General features: G+C 44.8%; 1 protein-coding gene and 1 non-coding gene across 4 annotated transcripts in view; both read left to right on the forward strand.

Annotated features, from left to right (window-relative positions):
- The window catches only part of EIF4G1 (eukaryotic translation initiation factor 4 gamma 1), a 205,015-nt gene that overhangs the window by 115,222 nt on the left and 73,034 nt on the right, over nucleotides 1-16,759 (forward strand). For all 3 annotated transcript variants that reach the window (XM_030217150.1, XM_030217151.1, XM_030217152.1), the window contains 2 exons: nucleotides 3,998-4,117; nucleotides 4,653-4,826. In XM_030217150.1, coding sequence (XP_030073010.1) covers nucleotides 3,998-4,117; nucleotides 4,653-4,826 — 294 coding nt within the window. The remainder of the gene's footprint in view (nucleotides 1-3,997; nucleotides 4,118-4,652; nucleotides 4,827-16,759) is intronic.
- LOC115479380 lies at nucleotides 4,410-4,487 on the forward strand. The gene has a single exon (XR_003943678.1). It is a non-coding gene; the product is annotated as a small nucleolar RNA SNORD66 (small nucleolar RNA).

Consider the following 16,759-nt stretch of genomic DNA (forward strand, 5'->3'; position numbering starts at 1 on the left):
GTGAATAGAATTCAGTTGCTGCAAAATACTGCTCTGTACTTTTTATTCATGAGATTTTAAATAGCCTAGTGCATTTGTATCTTGTTGATTTGGTTAGTGTTGTTCATTTTAAGACTTCATATGATATGCATAATTTTGTTACTGCATTTTCCATCTATTAGACATCTCAAATATAAATCTATATTTAATTCTTCTCTTTACTATTGAGCACTATGGAACCTGTTACCTTTGGAAATTTGTATTGTTTCTAACTACGTGGCGTTTTGCACCTTTTGGTTCTTTATTCCGATCCCAAGAAAGGAATGGAAGCGTCTAAAACTACCATTATTTGTTGGTTGAAAGATTCCATTTCCTCAGCTTGTATACTTCTGGGGAAGCAACTTCCCTTGGACTGTGAGGACCATTCTACTAGAGCACTAGCTACCTGAGTAGCAGAGTCACATGCAGTTTCCATTGAGGAAATTTGCAAGTGTGCAATGGGGTCTATCAAGCACTATCAATTGAGAAACCATCAAAATGAATGGGAGAAATATAACTCAAAAAATAGATGAGAGAGAAAATGTGCTACATTATTGATTTTTTTTCCCATCTAGCACACAAAAAAACTTAGTGTTGAGCTTCAATCAAGATGGCGGCGCTAACGGTCGTGCGAGCGCTGAGTTCCTGAGTCCAAAGAGAGTTGTGGGGCCAACAGAAGCTCTTACTCCATCTCTTTCTAATTGAGATGGGGAAGAGAAAGGGGAAAACTCAGGCTCCTACCTCCAAGGCCTCAATGTCAACCCCAGTCTCGCGGCAGGCACCTCTTGAGAGCTTCGGAATCAGCACTCTGGGTGCTCGGATTCCTACTTCGGCGGGCTCGACCCCGCAGGGGCCTGAGCGCAGCGCTGAGGGAGCGACGTTGAGTCCTCCTGATTTCACCCCTCCTCCACAGCCCGGAAGTAAGTTGACGCTGGCGATACCACAGCAGCTCGAGTACGTGTCTCCTGTGGATGGAGGATCTCTCAGCGTTACTATCCCGGTGAACGGAGCAACTATGCAGGGTCAGTTTCAGGCCGCTGCACCTATTCCCCGAGGACTACCTCCTGGAGAGAGTGGAGATTTGATAAGACCAATCCGGGTGACAATGGAAGTATTATGGGACGCAATCCAGCAGGTGAACAAAACGTTACTACAGATTAATGTTACTATGACTGGCGAAATTAAGGAATTAAAGCAGACTTCCCAAAATTTGTCTACAGAAGTTCAGGAATATAAACAAAAACTTGGGGGTATTGAAGAAGAAGTTAAACAATTGAAGGACTTAACAAGTGACTATGATAAAGGATAAAGAAATTCAAGAGAGAAAGATAGAATACTTGGAGAATAACGGAAGGAGGAATAATCTTAGGTTTTTGAGGTTTCCTAAATCTCCCTTAATCTCAGCTACTGATATGCTAAAAAACATACTTTAATGAGATATTGGGGATACCTATGGAGGCTTGTCCTCCTATTACGAGGACTCAATACATTTCAGGAATTGAGAAAGGGGAAAATCAACCACAGAATCCTCCTGATTTAAATCTTACTGAGTTTCTGGAAACCTCTCTGGAGATAGTCACAGAGAGAACTATGCTGATTGTCTCCTTCGCTCTTGAACTGGATAGAAATAACATTTTAAGACTTTCGTCATTTAAATGATGTTTTTTTGGGGGGAAAAAATTCAAATTTTTCCAGATTTGGCAAGAAGCACTCAAAAAAGGAGGAAGGAATTTCTATCCTATAAAACCAGAGTGATTAATTTGGGTGCAACTTTCCTGCTAAAGTTTCCATGTAAATGCTTCATAACGTATGAAGCAAATAATTATATATTCTTTTCCCCTTTAAAATTATTACAATTCAAATCATCTAAGGAAACAGTTAGATCACCTGTCGCTTTGCCTCCCTAATTTAAGCGCTGTTAAGTTGGCTGTAGATATTCGAGCTGCCCCCTCTGTTAATTATTAATTTTTTTGTTTGTTGATTGAAATATTTCCTAGTATCTTGATCCTATTATTGGGGACAAATGTAAATTTAGTGTGTTATACTTTAACCATCTGGTTGTAAATATTGGTTTTTTCTTTTTTGCCTTTAAAGTCAATTCTGTTATTTCTAAGTCTATGTATATGGATGTATGACTTTATCATTAATAAAAAAAAACAAAAAACTTAGTGTTGCAAACATTTCTTTAAATTTAAACAGTACATACCCTCTCTCTATAAAAAAAAATATATAGGGACGAACGCATACGTTTTTAGAGGACAATAACTGACTCAAGGATCTTCAAAATTATCCAAGCTTATAATCATTGCACTATTGATTGGACATCTTGGCCAGATTTGGGGCTTCTGTTCTTTTCAGTAGGTATATCTCTCGCCCTCCCAACTTAAGGGCTATTTTTTGTTTTTTGCATCCCACAAATTCTGGACTGATCTGTGCGATGGTAAGGAAGGAGAAATTAGATCTTACCTTCTAATTTTTTTTTTTCCTTTAGCCCCAACAGATCAGTCCAGAAGCCCTTCCTACTTTTTTACTGTGTTTGTGTATAAAAGATGCTCTTAAGTTTTCTTTGTTCACAGATGCAAGTTTATTAAATATATATATAAAAAAAGAGAAGACAATTGCATTTGAAAGTGTTATTCTGTGTTATTACTCGTCTATAAGAGATTGTGTTCTGTTAAAAGAGGCAGGAGATTTTTTTTTTCTTTTCCTCCTCTCAGATTTTCCACTGCTTTATTATTGGAAACTTGACTGAAAGCTGCTATATAGTACCCTTTATGGCAGAGCTCTGTCGTTCTCTCTATCTCCACCTTATGGTAGAAGGGCATAACCCACAAGTTCTGGACTGATCTGTTGGGACTAAAGGAAAGAAAATAAAAATAGTAGATAAGATCTAACTTCTCTATGTTGCTGTATGTGCAGTTCTTCTTATGTATAAGTCCTTATATTCTGCTACTACTGCTAATTATAGAGGTACTGGTGATCCAGTCCGCTGCTTATCAGGATATACCTGGGAGAGAGTAATGCTTTCAGAGGAGATGGGTTTAATTGTGCTTCTAAGGGCGTAATTCTATTCTTGCTAGTCTCTGAGCTGTCAGAGTAGTTGGGTCTTAGTTGCTGTCTTTCTTAATTCGGAAATAACTGCCCCTCTTCCATGCTGGACAACTGTCCAGAGGGCAGAGGGGAGTCTCCCAGAAGGCTTTCAAAATTCTCCCTGGCCATAACCTCTTTTATCTGACTCCTTGTATCCGTGAGTGTCTGTAAGTGAGTGTGTGTCCTATCCATTAAGAATTTAGACCCAAAAGATTAGGCATCCCATTAGATATTATTCAAGAAAGGGAAATGACAGGTTGCAAAGATATATAGATTTATTGATTCTTACCAAAGCAATACAGAGCGATCAGGAACATCAATCTGACCTCAGGTCTGACCGGCAGCATGTCTGGATGGAATTTGGATCGTCTCTAGCTCCACCCAGTTTTGCCCTGTCTTTTATACAATTCTGAGTACATAGAAAACTAATGCATTTACATTGATTCCAATGTAAAAGTTGTTTATTCCAAACTCGCTTAACCGCGACCTCCGGTACCGCCTTCTATTTCAGCAGAAAATTTCCCCACTCTTGCAGCTGGCATGATGTTTTTAGACAAACACTTTTTTTATTTCCTAACTCAGATTGGGGAAAATCCACTTTATAACTGACACTTTAGTTTCCATTTTGTTTTCTGATTTTCCATTTTGTTTCATATTTCCCTGACCTATCTTTTCTGTTTCAAGCCTTAGTCTGGCCTTTAGGCTAGGCCCTGCTTTTCCAGTAGACTTTGGCTGGCTGAGCCAATTTAACCTTAGGTCGACCTAGTTTCTAATAGACCAGACCCTTCAAACCTGGTCTCCCACCATTCCGGTGGGGGTCTTCTAACTGACCATAAATATTCATGTCTTAGTGGAGGACTGCTTGGCATTACTTTACTGTCTTTTACAGGCAAACAAGGCTCCCCTGCGCCCTCTGGACCCCACAAGATTGACCAATATGAACTGTGGACCTGACTTCACACCATCCTTTGCTAACCTCGGCCGCCAGCCAGTGGGCAATCGTGGGCCGGTGAGTGTGTGTGTGTGTAGTCCATGTGTCTCAAAAGAACCAAAACTGGTGTTAGTATTGGATGAGTGAAGATGTGCAGGTCGGTGCTGTGAAAGGGGCCAGAGAGTGAACTGGAAAGTGGCCTTTGATATACAGGACACCAGTGTGACATAGGTGTGTGGTGCTGTTTAGTTTTAGGTGCAAAGTGATACCCTATGTGTGTTGTCCCTGCTTGTAGGAGAATGAATGTGCCACTTGTATGCAAATGTCTTGGAGCAAGCAGGTGACACTAGGTTTGCTGTGTTGCATATCACTGTTGATGATGACATCCTGTTTGTGCCATCGTGTCTGGGCCACTGAAGCTCTGTGATGGGACTGAGGATCTGAACAGAGTTGTATAGATAGGAATTTGACAGCACAGACTTCCTCTTTCTTTAGTCCTCCTGATAAGGGCTGTCATTGAAATCGCTGAGGGTGGATATTCCATCTGGGTAGAGAAATGAGAAATGTGGGGGGCATATGGGTGCTGATATTCGGAGCTTATTTCTTTCTGTAGCCCCCAGGAATGGGTGCAAGAAGGTCTCAGCAAGGACAGAGGAAAGAAACACGAAAAATTATTGCCACAGTGTCCTTGAGTGAAGATGTTCGACTAAACAAAGCTGAAAAAGCCTGGAAACCAACCCAGAAACGGAATGACCAAGACCTAGATCCTGATAGCACGAAAACTCAGGTAAGAGAATCACATGACCCTGAACCTCTGCCTTCCTTTGGCTGCCTTTGAGTTAAGTCACCTGGTACTAATTCCCTCTTCTCCTTTTCCTGGTTGGGTCACATGGCAAGTGTTGGTTGTTTTAGTGATTGAAGAAGCATCTATTTTGGTGATGAATACACCTGAAGAAAAAAAAAGTATGTAAATCTTTTGTGTCGATGAGTTGGTGTCATCTCATGTTGACTCTGTCTATAGTTGTCCTGAGCTACTGTTTGGTCTTCAGTCAGATGGCTAATCGTTGATAGAGTATCCATTATATTGGTTGCTGTCTTCCTTTTCTTTTTGGTTGACCTTCAGCCTTGCCAAGCATGATGTCTCTCTAAAGATCCCTCTCTTCTCATGACGTGTCTGAAGTATGAAGTTGAAATCTTGTCATTTGAGCTTCAAAGGAAAGCTTAGGTTTGATCTCCGCCAATACTGATACAAGTCAATTCGGGAGGCATTTGGGTTTGTTGAATTGTAAAGCCATGAATGCTTAGATGTTGGCAAATGGAATGATGTTGAATGTTGCTAAAACACAAATCTTGTGGTTTATCAAGATTTAATTTCTCTGATTATCCATCAACCTTTTCTTTTGAAGGCCTGACAATTCCTATTGTACATGAAGCAGAATGTCTAGAAGTGATTTTGGATACCTCCCTTTCATTTAAACCTCAGTTAAGGGCAGTGCTGAAAACAGAATTTTTTTAAATTAGAATGGTATCCAAATTGAAAAATGTAATTCAAGAAAATTTTAGTACTGTGATGCAGAGCTTGGTAATGCCTCATTGTAATGTATTATATAGTGGGTTGCTATAAACCTTTGAGAGGTTTTCAGGTTGTACAGAATACAGCTGCTTGGATTATTCAAGATGTTTTACGGTTTGTTCATATTACTCCAATATTGCAAGATCTTCATTGGTTACCAGTTGTTTGGCATATTAAATTGAACGTGTTGCTTTTGATTTTCAAGGCACTTAATGATGCGGCTTTAAATATTGCAGCAGGTTTGAACATTTGTTGAAGGCCAAGGATATTGCACTCAAGGAAAACATTTATTAGGTATTTCCTTAGCGTCCCTCCGGACCGGACCAGGATTGGACTGATGGGTTGTGCTCGCCTACCAGCAGGTGGAGACTGAGAAAAACTCTGACTCTAGAGAGCCAATAGGAGCCCTGGCCATGTGACCTTAGCCTCAGTATTTTCTCAGTCTCCCAGCAGGTAGGAAGCGAGCCCATTAGTCTCTCTCTTTCTCTTTAGAGGTTTACAATAAGAACAACATTGCTACCTCTTCTTCTGTGCCTAGGAATTCTCTGTTAGACGCTGGTCAGGTAGGGATTTCTTTTCCTTTCTTTCTTTTACAGCCTCTGGGGGTGTCAAACTCGGATGTCTCCGGGTCCCTCCCCCCGTCCTCCCCATCTCCCATACATAGCTGGGAAGGACTACCCTTTGTTTAGAAAGGTGTATGTCTTTGGGAGAGGCAGCCACTATAGAAAGTTAAATCTTATAAGCATTTTAAGGAGCAAGCTACATCCCCCGGCTTCTAACGAGCAGACAGCTATGTGTTGTTCTATTACTCTTCAGCGGAGTTTCCCCCCATTACTTTAACGAGCAGGCAGCTCTGGTGGCTGTTTTAGGTGTCTATATTATGTAGCTGGTTAAAAAAAAAAAAAAAAAAAAAAAAAAAAAAAAAAAAAAAAAGAGGCAGCAGTAATTTGGAGGAGTTTAGGTGTAAAAAAAAAAAAAAAAACAAAAACTTAAAGACAACTTGTCCCCACTGACTGAATGAGCAGACAGCTCCGTTTGATTGCATGGGAATGTGTGAGTCAGCTGTGTAAAAAAAAAAAAAAAAAAAAAAAAGAGTAAGCGGCAGCATTTTGTTTTCAGCCCTCTTTGAGTTGAGCTGTATTTTATTTAGCACTGCCGTTTCTGTTCTTCCCTAAGCGGTTTGTTCGGCGGAGCAGGGCTTAAAAAAAAAAAAAAAAAAAAAAAAGAGATTTTGGCGCGAATCGGGTACGCGCGTGCACGCGCGTTACCGTCATGTCCGAGAAGCTGAGACGTTGCGCTGTATGCCAGCGTCGGGGATCTCCTCTTCCGGCTCCTGTAAATATTGTGCGCCGCTGGGGGGTGCGTCGGGACTTTCTTTTTCGCCGTCTTCGGGCCGTTTGGGGCTGATCTTTCTCAGGAGTCGCCTATGTTCTTTAGGGGGGTCATTTCTTTGCTTTTTATGTTTTTAATGTTGAGTAGCTGGTTGCTGTAGCCTAATAGTCAGCACTACAGTCTCTGAAGCTGCTACTACTACTGTTTATCATTTCTAAAGCGCTACTAGAAAAACGCAGCGCTGTACACTTGAATATGAAGAGACAGTCCCTGCTCCTCAGATCTTACAATCTCATTAGGTCAGACAGAACAAACAAGAGATAAGGAGATTTTAAAGTGAGCAGGTTTAAAATAAGGGTTCTGAACAGAGTGAATAAGGGTTAGGAGTTAAAAGCAGCATCAAAAGGTGGGCTACAGAACTGGGTGCAGGTCCCAGTTTTAGTAATTTATTTCTCTTTCTGGGACTCCTGTATGTCTGTGTCCCACTATATATACATTACTTGGCCAGCCTGTTTGATGTTTGTTTCTTTATAATCTCGGGTGGCGTTTGTCTGTGGGCTAGGAGCCAACTTTTCAAAATTATTAGGGGTGCTAAGTCCAATGAAAATGACCCCTCCCTGGACATATACATGAGTTTTTCTCAATATCGGGGGTGCTCAAGCACCCACAGCACCCACAGAGTCGGCTCCAATGTGACTGTGGGAAGGTAGTTCACAGTTGTGTTTTTTTTTTTTTGTTATAGCATTTTTCGAAAGGTTGCTTTCCATACCAGGATATTTCCTATATGTTAGCTATACGTTTGTTCTTCCACAGGCATGGGGGCAGTAAGGATGTTATCATAGGTACATGCCACTCTCACCTGTTTAACTTTGTGTCATGAAATCATAGTTGCAGGCTACTCTTACACGACAGTCATCTTCTTATTTCCTCTGTCCAGGAGTTCTTGCGGTTTTATTTTTAGATGGTTGCTTTTCATTTCGCCTCCTTTCTCTATCGCTCTCACGGCAAGGCATGTGAAGTAGGGGTCTCCCTACATAGACTCTTGGATCTTAGACCATTTTCTCTCTTGATTCTTCCGAATGCAATTTTAATTTCTAGTTCCTAAGAATGGATCTCCCTTCCTCCTATTTGGAATCTCACTGCCGTCATGCGCACTCTCAATGTCTCAAATCTTTATCACAAGAACCTAGTTCCTAAGAAGGAATTTTTCTTCCTCCTATTTCAATTCTAAATGCTGTCAAGAGCGCTCTCAAAGTCTCAAGTCTTTTTCATGAAAGCCTTTGATCCATAGTGAAGCTTCGTGCAGCACATTTTTTGATACAAACTTTTCTGCATATTTCTCTTAGGAGAGTTTCTGAGAAGGATAGAGCCCGGTGTGAAGGAAGCTAAGCAGGGTCCGCCCGGGCTGGGTCCTGGAAGGGTGACCAGCTCACAATGCGCAATAATGTCCCTTCACAACACTGTTTTCCAGTCTCTAAAAGTTCATCATAGTTATGCTACCCCTCAGAAAAGGGGAGATTCTTCTTCACTCATGGCGAGTCAGCTAGCTATTAAAAAAAAAAAAAAAAAAAAAAAACCTCTTGTCGACAAGTCAGCAAGTCGCAGACCGAGAAGTGCAATTTTTATGGTTCTCAGGATGCCTAGTACTGGTAGTCAAGAGTCGTCTAAATATTTCGCAGTCTCCACAATATTTTGGGGTTACATGCGACATAGTTGCAAGGTTTTTTCCCTGGGCAATTGCCTTTTGCAGTCTCATGAGCTGCACTCCCGTGCTCTTTATCTTTTCGAGTGTTCTGAAGCATTTGCAGCTTCCCTTTTGTTTTTTTCCCCCGAGACTGCTGCTCTTCTTTTCGGCATTAGTTGAGTAGGACATTCCTCCTGGCATTTGGTTTTACTTCCAGGACTACCATGTGGTCTCTTTACTTTGCAACTTAATTTTTTTCCTTCTTGGCTCTTGGCATTCGGTTTGCTTTCAGGATTACCATGTGGTCTCTTTACATTGCAACTAGGGGACTGTCAGTCGCTCTCGGAGCAAGGAGGTATCCCTGAGGGCTAGCGTTTTATTCTGAGCACTCTGTCTTTGGTCAGCATTGTTGCCATGTTATGTTAGTCCAGAATGCTCTTTCTGTACTCTCATAGGACTGTTATCATCTTAGGTTACTTCAAAGACTCAATCCTGCTCTCTGGCAGGACTGTTTCTATCTTATGTTCTTTCAGAATGGTCTTCGGTCTCCTGGTAGGTCTGTTGCCTTCTTAGGCTACATATTGAGGCCCCTGGTAGGTCTCTGGTCTTCTTGTGTATTGAAGGTACATCCTTTCCTCGGACAGTTCTACTATCTGGTCATTCTGTTTCTTTACAGGGCTTGCATGTGCCCCCCTTTACACGATTGACATGTATGTCATTTTATTTTTGCATGTTTTCACTTTTCTCTGTAAGCTGCCTAAGGGGTAATCTAGCGAACAGTGCAGTGAGATGTCATCGGGGAGGCCCAGCTTCGGTTCTCACTCTGACTCAAATTGTCCTGCCTCCTAGGTGGGTTCACATCTGCACTGACGTTTGGTTTATTTCATGGCTGATGTCTGTTTTATTCAAGGGGAGTCATTTGTATGGATCTACCATCTGACCAGCCCTGTAGCATGCCATCCCCTTCTGGCATGGTGGCCTTCTCTTCAGGTCGGGCATTTCGCTTAGATATTTATCCTTGCAGATATACCAGGCTGCCTTTTAGGTTGTCATCTTGACTTTTTATGGAGCCGAGGGGGTTTTCTGTTTTCTCTAGAGGACCTTCTCTCTTCCCCAGTCCGGCCTCTTTGTTTCTCTCTTGCTCAGGCTGGTGCATGCTCTCAGTCTGGGACAGGCATTCAGCCTTGCTAAGCAGGATGGCATCTTTTGTAGTTGCAGTATTCTCTTCTCAGCTTTTAGCCTCTGTGCCTTAGTGACATTGTCAGAGGGACAGGGTGTTATTCTTCTTCGCACGATGATTCAAAATCATCTTGTTTCCTTTAAGGTTTCTTTCTCCTTTCAGACACTGTTGTTAGTAGCCATGGCTTCAGCTAGCAGGGTCAGGACTGCAAGTTTCTCTCTTACAGGTTTTCTTTTTTTTCCAATCAGCTAGTACGTCTAGGTAAGAGGTACTTCTTCACCTGGGTATTTCTTTTTCACTCTACCTTAGTTTCCCATTTTTCATCTTTTCCAATCACTTTTTTCTTACTGGTCTGGACTCTTCTACTGGCGTTCAAGATCACAGGAAATTATATGCTTTATATATGCTTTACATATTAAAACAGATCTTATATATTTAGAGAACTGTTACAAGCTATTTGGTCCTTCCTTGGTACTTCTAGTCAAGGTAAGGTTGCCGTTGTTTCGGCCTCACTATATCTCGACGTATTAAGGAATTCATACCTTCTATTTGTCTACTCACTGGGGGACCATTTCCTGAGAGTGTTATAACATATGCTCCATCTTGAGAAGCGGGGTTCGTTCCTTCGCACAGCGATTTTTGGTGCACTAGGTGCACATTTTGTACGGTGCCATTTTGAGCTTATCTTCATTCTCTTTTGATTGATATACACTCTACATGTTCATTGTCGCCAGGAGGTGATCTATGCAACTCGGAGATGCTTAGGGGTTTGAAAGGGTCCCTCCCTTAAGGTTACTGCTTTGGTACTTCCCATCAGTCCAATCCTGGTCCGGTCCGGAGGGACGCTAAGGAAGGAGAAATTAGATCTTACCTGCTAATTTGCTTTCCTTTAGTCCCTCCGGACCGGACCAGGCCCCTCCCATATTTTGTCACTTTTTCAACGGGGTATTAAAAAAAAAAAAAAAAAAAAAAAAAAAGACGCTTGTACATATATAGGACTTTAAGTGGACCATGCCACGTCTCTGGTCGGAGTTGCTGGTGGGTTCAGTTGCTGGAATATATGTGTATGTATGTATTTATATATCTATCTATATATGTATGTATATATTTATATATCTATATATGTATAGAACTTTGAGGTCCTTAGCACTTCTGTGCTGAGAGTTGCTGGTGAGTGCTAATTCAAGTGAGCCATACCACTCTCTGGTAGGAGTTGCTGGTGAGCTTTCCTACAAAAGGGACATACCACTTCTCTGGTGAGAGTTGCTGGGGTACCCAATTGCTGGTATATATATATGTGAACTTTTAAGTAAGCCATGCTAGTATATATATGTGAAACTTTAAGTAAGCCATACCACTTCTCTGGTGAGAGTTGCTGGTGAGCTATAAGACAAGTGAGCCATACCACTTCTCTGGTGAGAGTTGCTGGTGAGCTATAAGACAAGTGAGCCATACCACTTCTCTGGTGAGAGTTGCTGGTGAGCTGTAGTACAAATCGGGCCATACCACTTCTCTGGTAAGAGTTGTTGGTGAGCTCTGATACTTGGCATTGCCGAGTGCTTTGTGGCTGCTAGGATTCCATACGGCACAGATGGTCTTTCTTTCTTTCTTTCCTGCTTTGTTATTCAAATACTGAGGCTAAGGTCACATGGCCAGGGCTCCTATTGGCTCTCTAGAGTCAGAGTTTTTCTCAGTCTCCACCTGCTGGTAGGCGAGCACAACCCATCAGTCCAATCCTGGTCCGGTCCGGAGGGACTAAAGGAAAGCAAATTAGCAGGTAAGATCTAATTTCTCCTTCATCTTTTCATTAAGTCTGCTCAGTTGAAGATTGTCTAGGATATTTTGTGTTGGATGTCCTGTTTTACGGAACAGGCTGCCATTAAATTTGTGGAAACTAACATCAATTATCTCTTTTAGAAATCAGCTTTATTTCAATAAGCATATACTTTGAGTTGATTTGTTAAGGTTTGTGTTTGACGTTTACTGTTTTTGTATGTTTTGACATGTACGTTGGTTGTATTTCTTTAAATTTGAGTGTTTGCTGTAACATGCCTTAAATAATGCAGGATAGAAATTTGTTAAATAAAAATGTGGTCTTCCTCAGCGACCCTCCAGACCGGTCAAGACGCGTGGGTTATGTCCTCCTACCAGCAGAGGGAGACTGAGAAAACACTAAGCTTTTGAAGCCTGTATATATAACCTGTGCAGAACCTCCACTAGCCAGTATTTTCTCAGTCTCAGCAGAGGTAGCAGTTGACAGCCTGTGCAGTCTCCAATAGTCTGGTGAGGTAGTTTGTCATTGTGTCATAGGATTTTTTCCTTCCAAACTTTATTCTGTTGCAGCACCCTGTACGTGTGTGTAAAAAAAAAAAAAAAAAAAAGTGCTTTGGGGCCCTGGGTCCGGTGGGGCCCAGTTTTTTCCCCCTGGGGTGTTACACCTATGTTTGGGTCCCTCCCCCTGTGCTGCTCTCTATTTCTGTTGCTTGGCAGCTTTGTGCCTCGGCTGCTTTCTCAGTATTGTAGCCTTGAGTGCCTTACAATTTCCAGATGCCAGAGTTAGAGTACTGTGCCTTTAAGGTCAGTTATTCTATTTCATTTGGCTTGCCAGCTTTGTGCCTCGGCTGCTTTCTCAGTATTGTAGCCTTGAGTGCCTTACAATTTCCAGATGCCAGAATTAGAGTACTGTGCCTTTAAGGTCAGTTATTCTATTTCATTTTGCTTGGCAGCTTTGTGCCTCGGCTGCTTTCTCAGTATTGTAGCCTTGAGTGCCTTACAATTTCCAGCTGCCAGAGTTGGAGTACTGTGCCTTTAAGGGCATTTATTTCTTTATTTTCAGCGGACCGAACGGGGGTTTCGATTCCTTGCTGGAACGAGGGAGCAGCGCTTTCTTCAGTGCTTTTGCAGTGTGAGTGAGTTTTTGGTTTGGCGCGTTTGCGGAACAGCTTTTCCCTTCCCTCGTGGTTTATGGCGGCCCAGCTCCTCCGATGTCGCGCGTGCTCGTGGCGAGGGGTAGAGGCGCCGGGCGCTTAGTGTAAGCTTTGCGGTGCGCCTATAAAGGTGGCTGCGGCTCCCCCCGACTTGACCTCGGAGGGATCGATGGTGTTGGGAGTCTCCGGGTCAGCGGGAGCGTAGGCAGGGCCGCTGTCAGCGGGAACAGTTTTGGCGGGAACGGCCGCCATCTTGAGTCCGACGCGGCCCGTGGAGCCAGCTGTTTTTGGGCCTGTGGCCTCCGTTTTTGGCACAAAAGGGCCTAATGGGTCCAGGAATGGTGGGCTTTCCTCCAGATTTTGTCTGGACGCGGTATCAGGCCTGGAGATCGGGACCCCCCCCCCCCCCCCAATTGGAAGAGGGGGCTGTTTCCGTCTTGGCTGAGAGACCGCGGTTAGAGTGGTCAGAGGACAGGCATTGTTTTTCTTCTGTAGCTGCAGAAGCTGCGCTTAGTGATCTGGGGGAGTCAGATGGAATTGACGGCTCTCAGGAGCAGGATTGTTGGATTCCTGGAGAGGATCCTTCAGTAGTGCGGATTTTCCATAGAGATGAGCTGTCAGAACTCATAGATCGGGTGTCGTCCACCCTTCAGTTTGGTCCTGAGGTGGCTTTGGGGGAAACTGGCCAGGATCCGTTGGTGAAGGGCATTCAGCGTCAGGCGTGATCCTTCCCTATGAACAAGGATCTCCGGGAGATGATTTGTCAGGAATGGGATTTGCTGTGTAAGGTGGCAAAGGCAATGGCGAGGCTTTATCCCCTCCCTCAGGAAGATAGGGATTCCTTTAGGGCTCCCACGGTAGATGCAGTAGTGACGGCAGTAATTATAGCTACGGCTAGCCCGGTTGATGGAGGAACGGCCCTCCGTGATCCTCAGGATAGGAGGTTGGGATCTTTTCTCAAGCGTAGTTTTGTTTTGTCGGCTCTAGCCCTGCAGGCCTCGGTTTGTGGGGGTCTGGTAGCTCGGGCATGTTTTCGTTGGGCCGAGAAGCTCCTGGATGATTCGGTAGATGTTGGTTCTTCTGGGGGGTCAGGAGTTAGCCAACTTGGACATGGGTTCATCCTTTTTGTCTGAGGCATTTTATGATTTGTTGCGTACTTCAGACAAAAAATATGGCTATGGTTGTGGGAGCGCGTAGGGCCCTCGGTTTACAAGGTTGGGTCGCAGATGCGGCTTCTAAGGCTAAGTTGTGTTCTCTGCCACTTAAGGGAGCTATGCTCTTTGGAGAAGATTTGGGCAAGTTAGTGTGAGGTCTTAGTGATACCAAGGTTCTATGGCTCCAGATTTTCGGTTCAAGGCAGGGGCCAGAGCTAGTTCCTCTCGGGGACGGTTTAGGGAGGCTCAGCGGTATAGGCCGGGCAGATCGAGTGGGACCTACCCCTAGCTGTCTGTTCATCTGTCCAATTTAGATTGTAAGCTCTGTCGAGCAGGGACTGTCTTTTCATGTTAATTTGTACAGTGCTGCGTAAGTCTAGTAGCGCTATAGAAATGTTTAATAGTAGTAGTAGTAGGACCTCTAGGGGTCGGTTTTTCCAGCGCACACAGTTCTTTCGTGAGAGTCGTCGCGGAGGGCGTGGCTTTTCCGCGGGAGGTTAGTATTCAGACCGCAATTCCCAATGAAGGTGTGCGGGCTCAGGCTCTGGTGCATGTTGGGGCTCGGCTGAGTCTGTTTTACCAGAGCTGGGCCCAAATCAGGTCAGATCAGTGGGTTCTCGAGGTGTTTCGAGGCGGATATGCGCTGGAATTCGAAAGCTGTTCTCCCGAAGTGTTTCTGGAATCCCTCTGTCGGTCTTGGAGCAAGAGGGCAGCAGTGAGGGACACTCTGCGGTGGCTGCTCGCGTTGGGAGCCGTGGTTTCTGTTCCTTCAGATCAGCAACGCTCGGGGTGCTATTTGATCTATTTTGTGGTCCACAAGAAAGAGGACACTTTTCGTCCCATTTTAGATCTCAAAAGGGTCAATACGGCACTCAAGGTGCCCTCTTTCCGGATGGAGACGTTGCGGTCGGTCTCTGGTGCGGTCCGGAAAGGAGAGTTTCTCACTTCCCTGGATTTGATGGAAGCTTATCTTCACTTTCCTTCGTGCGGCCTTTTGGTTCCAAGTTGCAGGGTACGATTCATCGGTTCCTTGCAGAGAAGGCGCCGACAGCCCGTACTTATCGTCAGGTCCTGGGCCTGATGGCGGCGACCATAGAGGTAGTTCCGTGGGCCAGGGCGCACATGCGTCAGGTACAGTCAGCTCTGCTCAGTCATTGGTCCCCTCTGTCGCAGGACTTGGAGATGTGTTTTCCGCACTGGTGGCTCAACCCGCGCAATTTGGGAAAAGGAATGCCGTTGGAGTCCCCACAGGGGCTGGTAATGGTCACGGATGCCAGTCTGCAAGGTTGGGGGGCACATTGTCTCGGTCAGGTAGCTCAAGGCCGGTGGTCTCGGGCAGAAGCAGAGTGGTCCATCAACCGGCTGGAAACTCGGGCCATTCGGGTGGCGCTCCAGGCCTTGCCGTCGGTAGTTCGCCGCAAGGCAGTCCGAGTGCTCTGCGACAACGCCATGGCAGTAGCGTATGTCAACCGTCAAGGGGGGACGAAGAGCCTTGGTGGCGCAGTTGAACTCATCTTCAGGCTCTCTTGGCAGCGCATGTGGCCGGGGTAGGTCACATAGATGCAGATTATCTCAGCAGGCACACTCTAGATCCCAGAGAGTGGTCTTTTTCTTCGGTCAGTGTTCCAGCGAGTTGTGTCGGTCTGGGGACTTTCGGTGATAGATCTTAGGGCAACGGCTCGCTATGCGCAAGTTCAGAGATTTTTTCAGTCGCTGAAGAGACCCTCGAGCGGAGGGAATCGATGCTCTTCTGTTGCCTTGGCCTCGGGAGTGGCTGTATGTGTTTCCTCCGTGGCTGTTAGTCGGTCGAGTAATATAGCGCATCGAACATCACTCCGGTCGGGTGATTCTGGTGGCTCCGGATTGGCAGCGTTGACCATGGTACGGAGACCTGGTGCGGTTGGCAGGGGCAGCGGCCCTGCCTTTGTTAGGATCAGTTCTGTGTCAAGGCCCGATAATCATGCCGGATCCGGCTCGGTTTTCGCTTACGGCTTGGCTCTTGAGCGGCACAAGTTGAAGAAGGGGCTTTCGTCCAGTGGCTTTGCTACGATGTTGAGTTCCCGTAGACGATCCAATTCCTTGGCGTATGTCCGGGTTTGGAGAATCGGGTTCGGCTGTTTCGCTCTTCGGTGGCGGAAGTTTTGGAATTTTTGCACGATGGTGTTGATAGGGGTCTGGCCTTGTCTACACTGAAGGTTCAGGTGGCAGCTTTGTCATGTTTTCGTGGGAAGCTTCAGTGAAAGTCCTTCGCTTCTGTGCCTGAGGTAGTGCGTTTTTTGAAGGGTGTTAAGTTGATGCGTCCACCTCAGTAACGGATGGTGCCTCCGTGGGATTTGAAGCTAGTTTTGGATGCTTTGATCAGGCCTCCGTTTGGGCCTCTGGTATCGGCATCTTGTAAGGATTTATCTTTAAAGACGGTCTTGTTGGTGGCGATTACTTCAGCACGGAGGGTTTCAGAGCTTCAGGCTTTGTCTTGTAGGGAACCATGTTTGTCCTTTCTGAGGGAAAGGTTTCGTTGCGGACGGTGCTTTCCTTTTTTGTCCAAGGTGGTTCCGAGTTCCATGTTAATCAGGTCATCTCTCTGCCAGTGTTGGATGATATGGCTGGAGATTCGGAGCAGCGTGGTATTGCCAAGCTGGATGTCAGGAGAGTTTTGAGTTGTTATCTCTCTGGAACTCAGGACTTCAGAGCCTCTGACCGTTTGTTCATTCTTCATGGTGGCCCAAAGAAGGGTGCAGCGGCTCCTAAGGTGACCATAGCACGGAGGTTGAAGGAGGCAGTTGCATCTGCTTACTTGAAGGGTCCTGTGGTGCCTAGGGGCTGGTCTGCTCATTCCACTAGGGGAATGGCAGCCTCGTGGGCGGAGAATA

This window comes from Microcaecilia unicolor, chromosome 10 (genome assembly GCF_901765095.1).
Source record: "Microcaecilia unicolor chromosome 10, aMicUni1.1, whole genome shotgun sequence".
Taxonomy (NCBI): domain Eukaryota; kingdom Metazoa; phylum Chordata; class Amphibia; order Gymnophiona; family Siphonopidae; genus Microcaecilia; species Microcaecilia unicolor.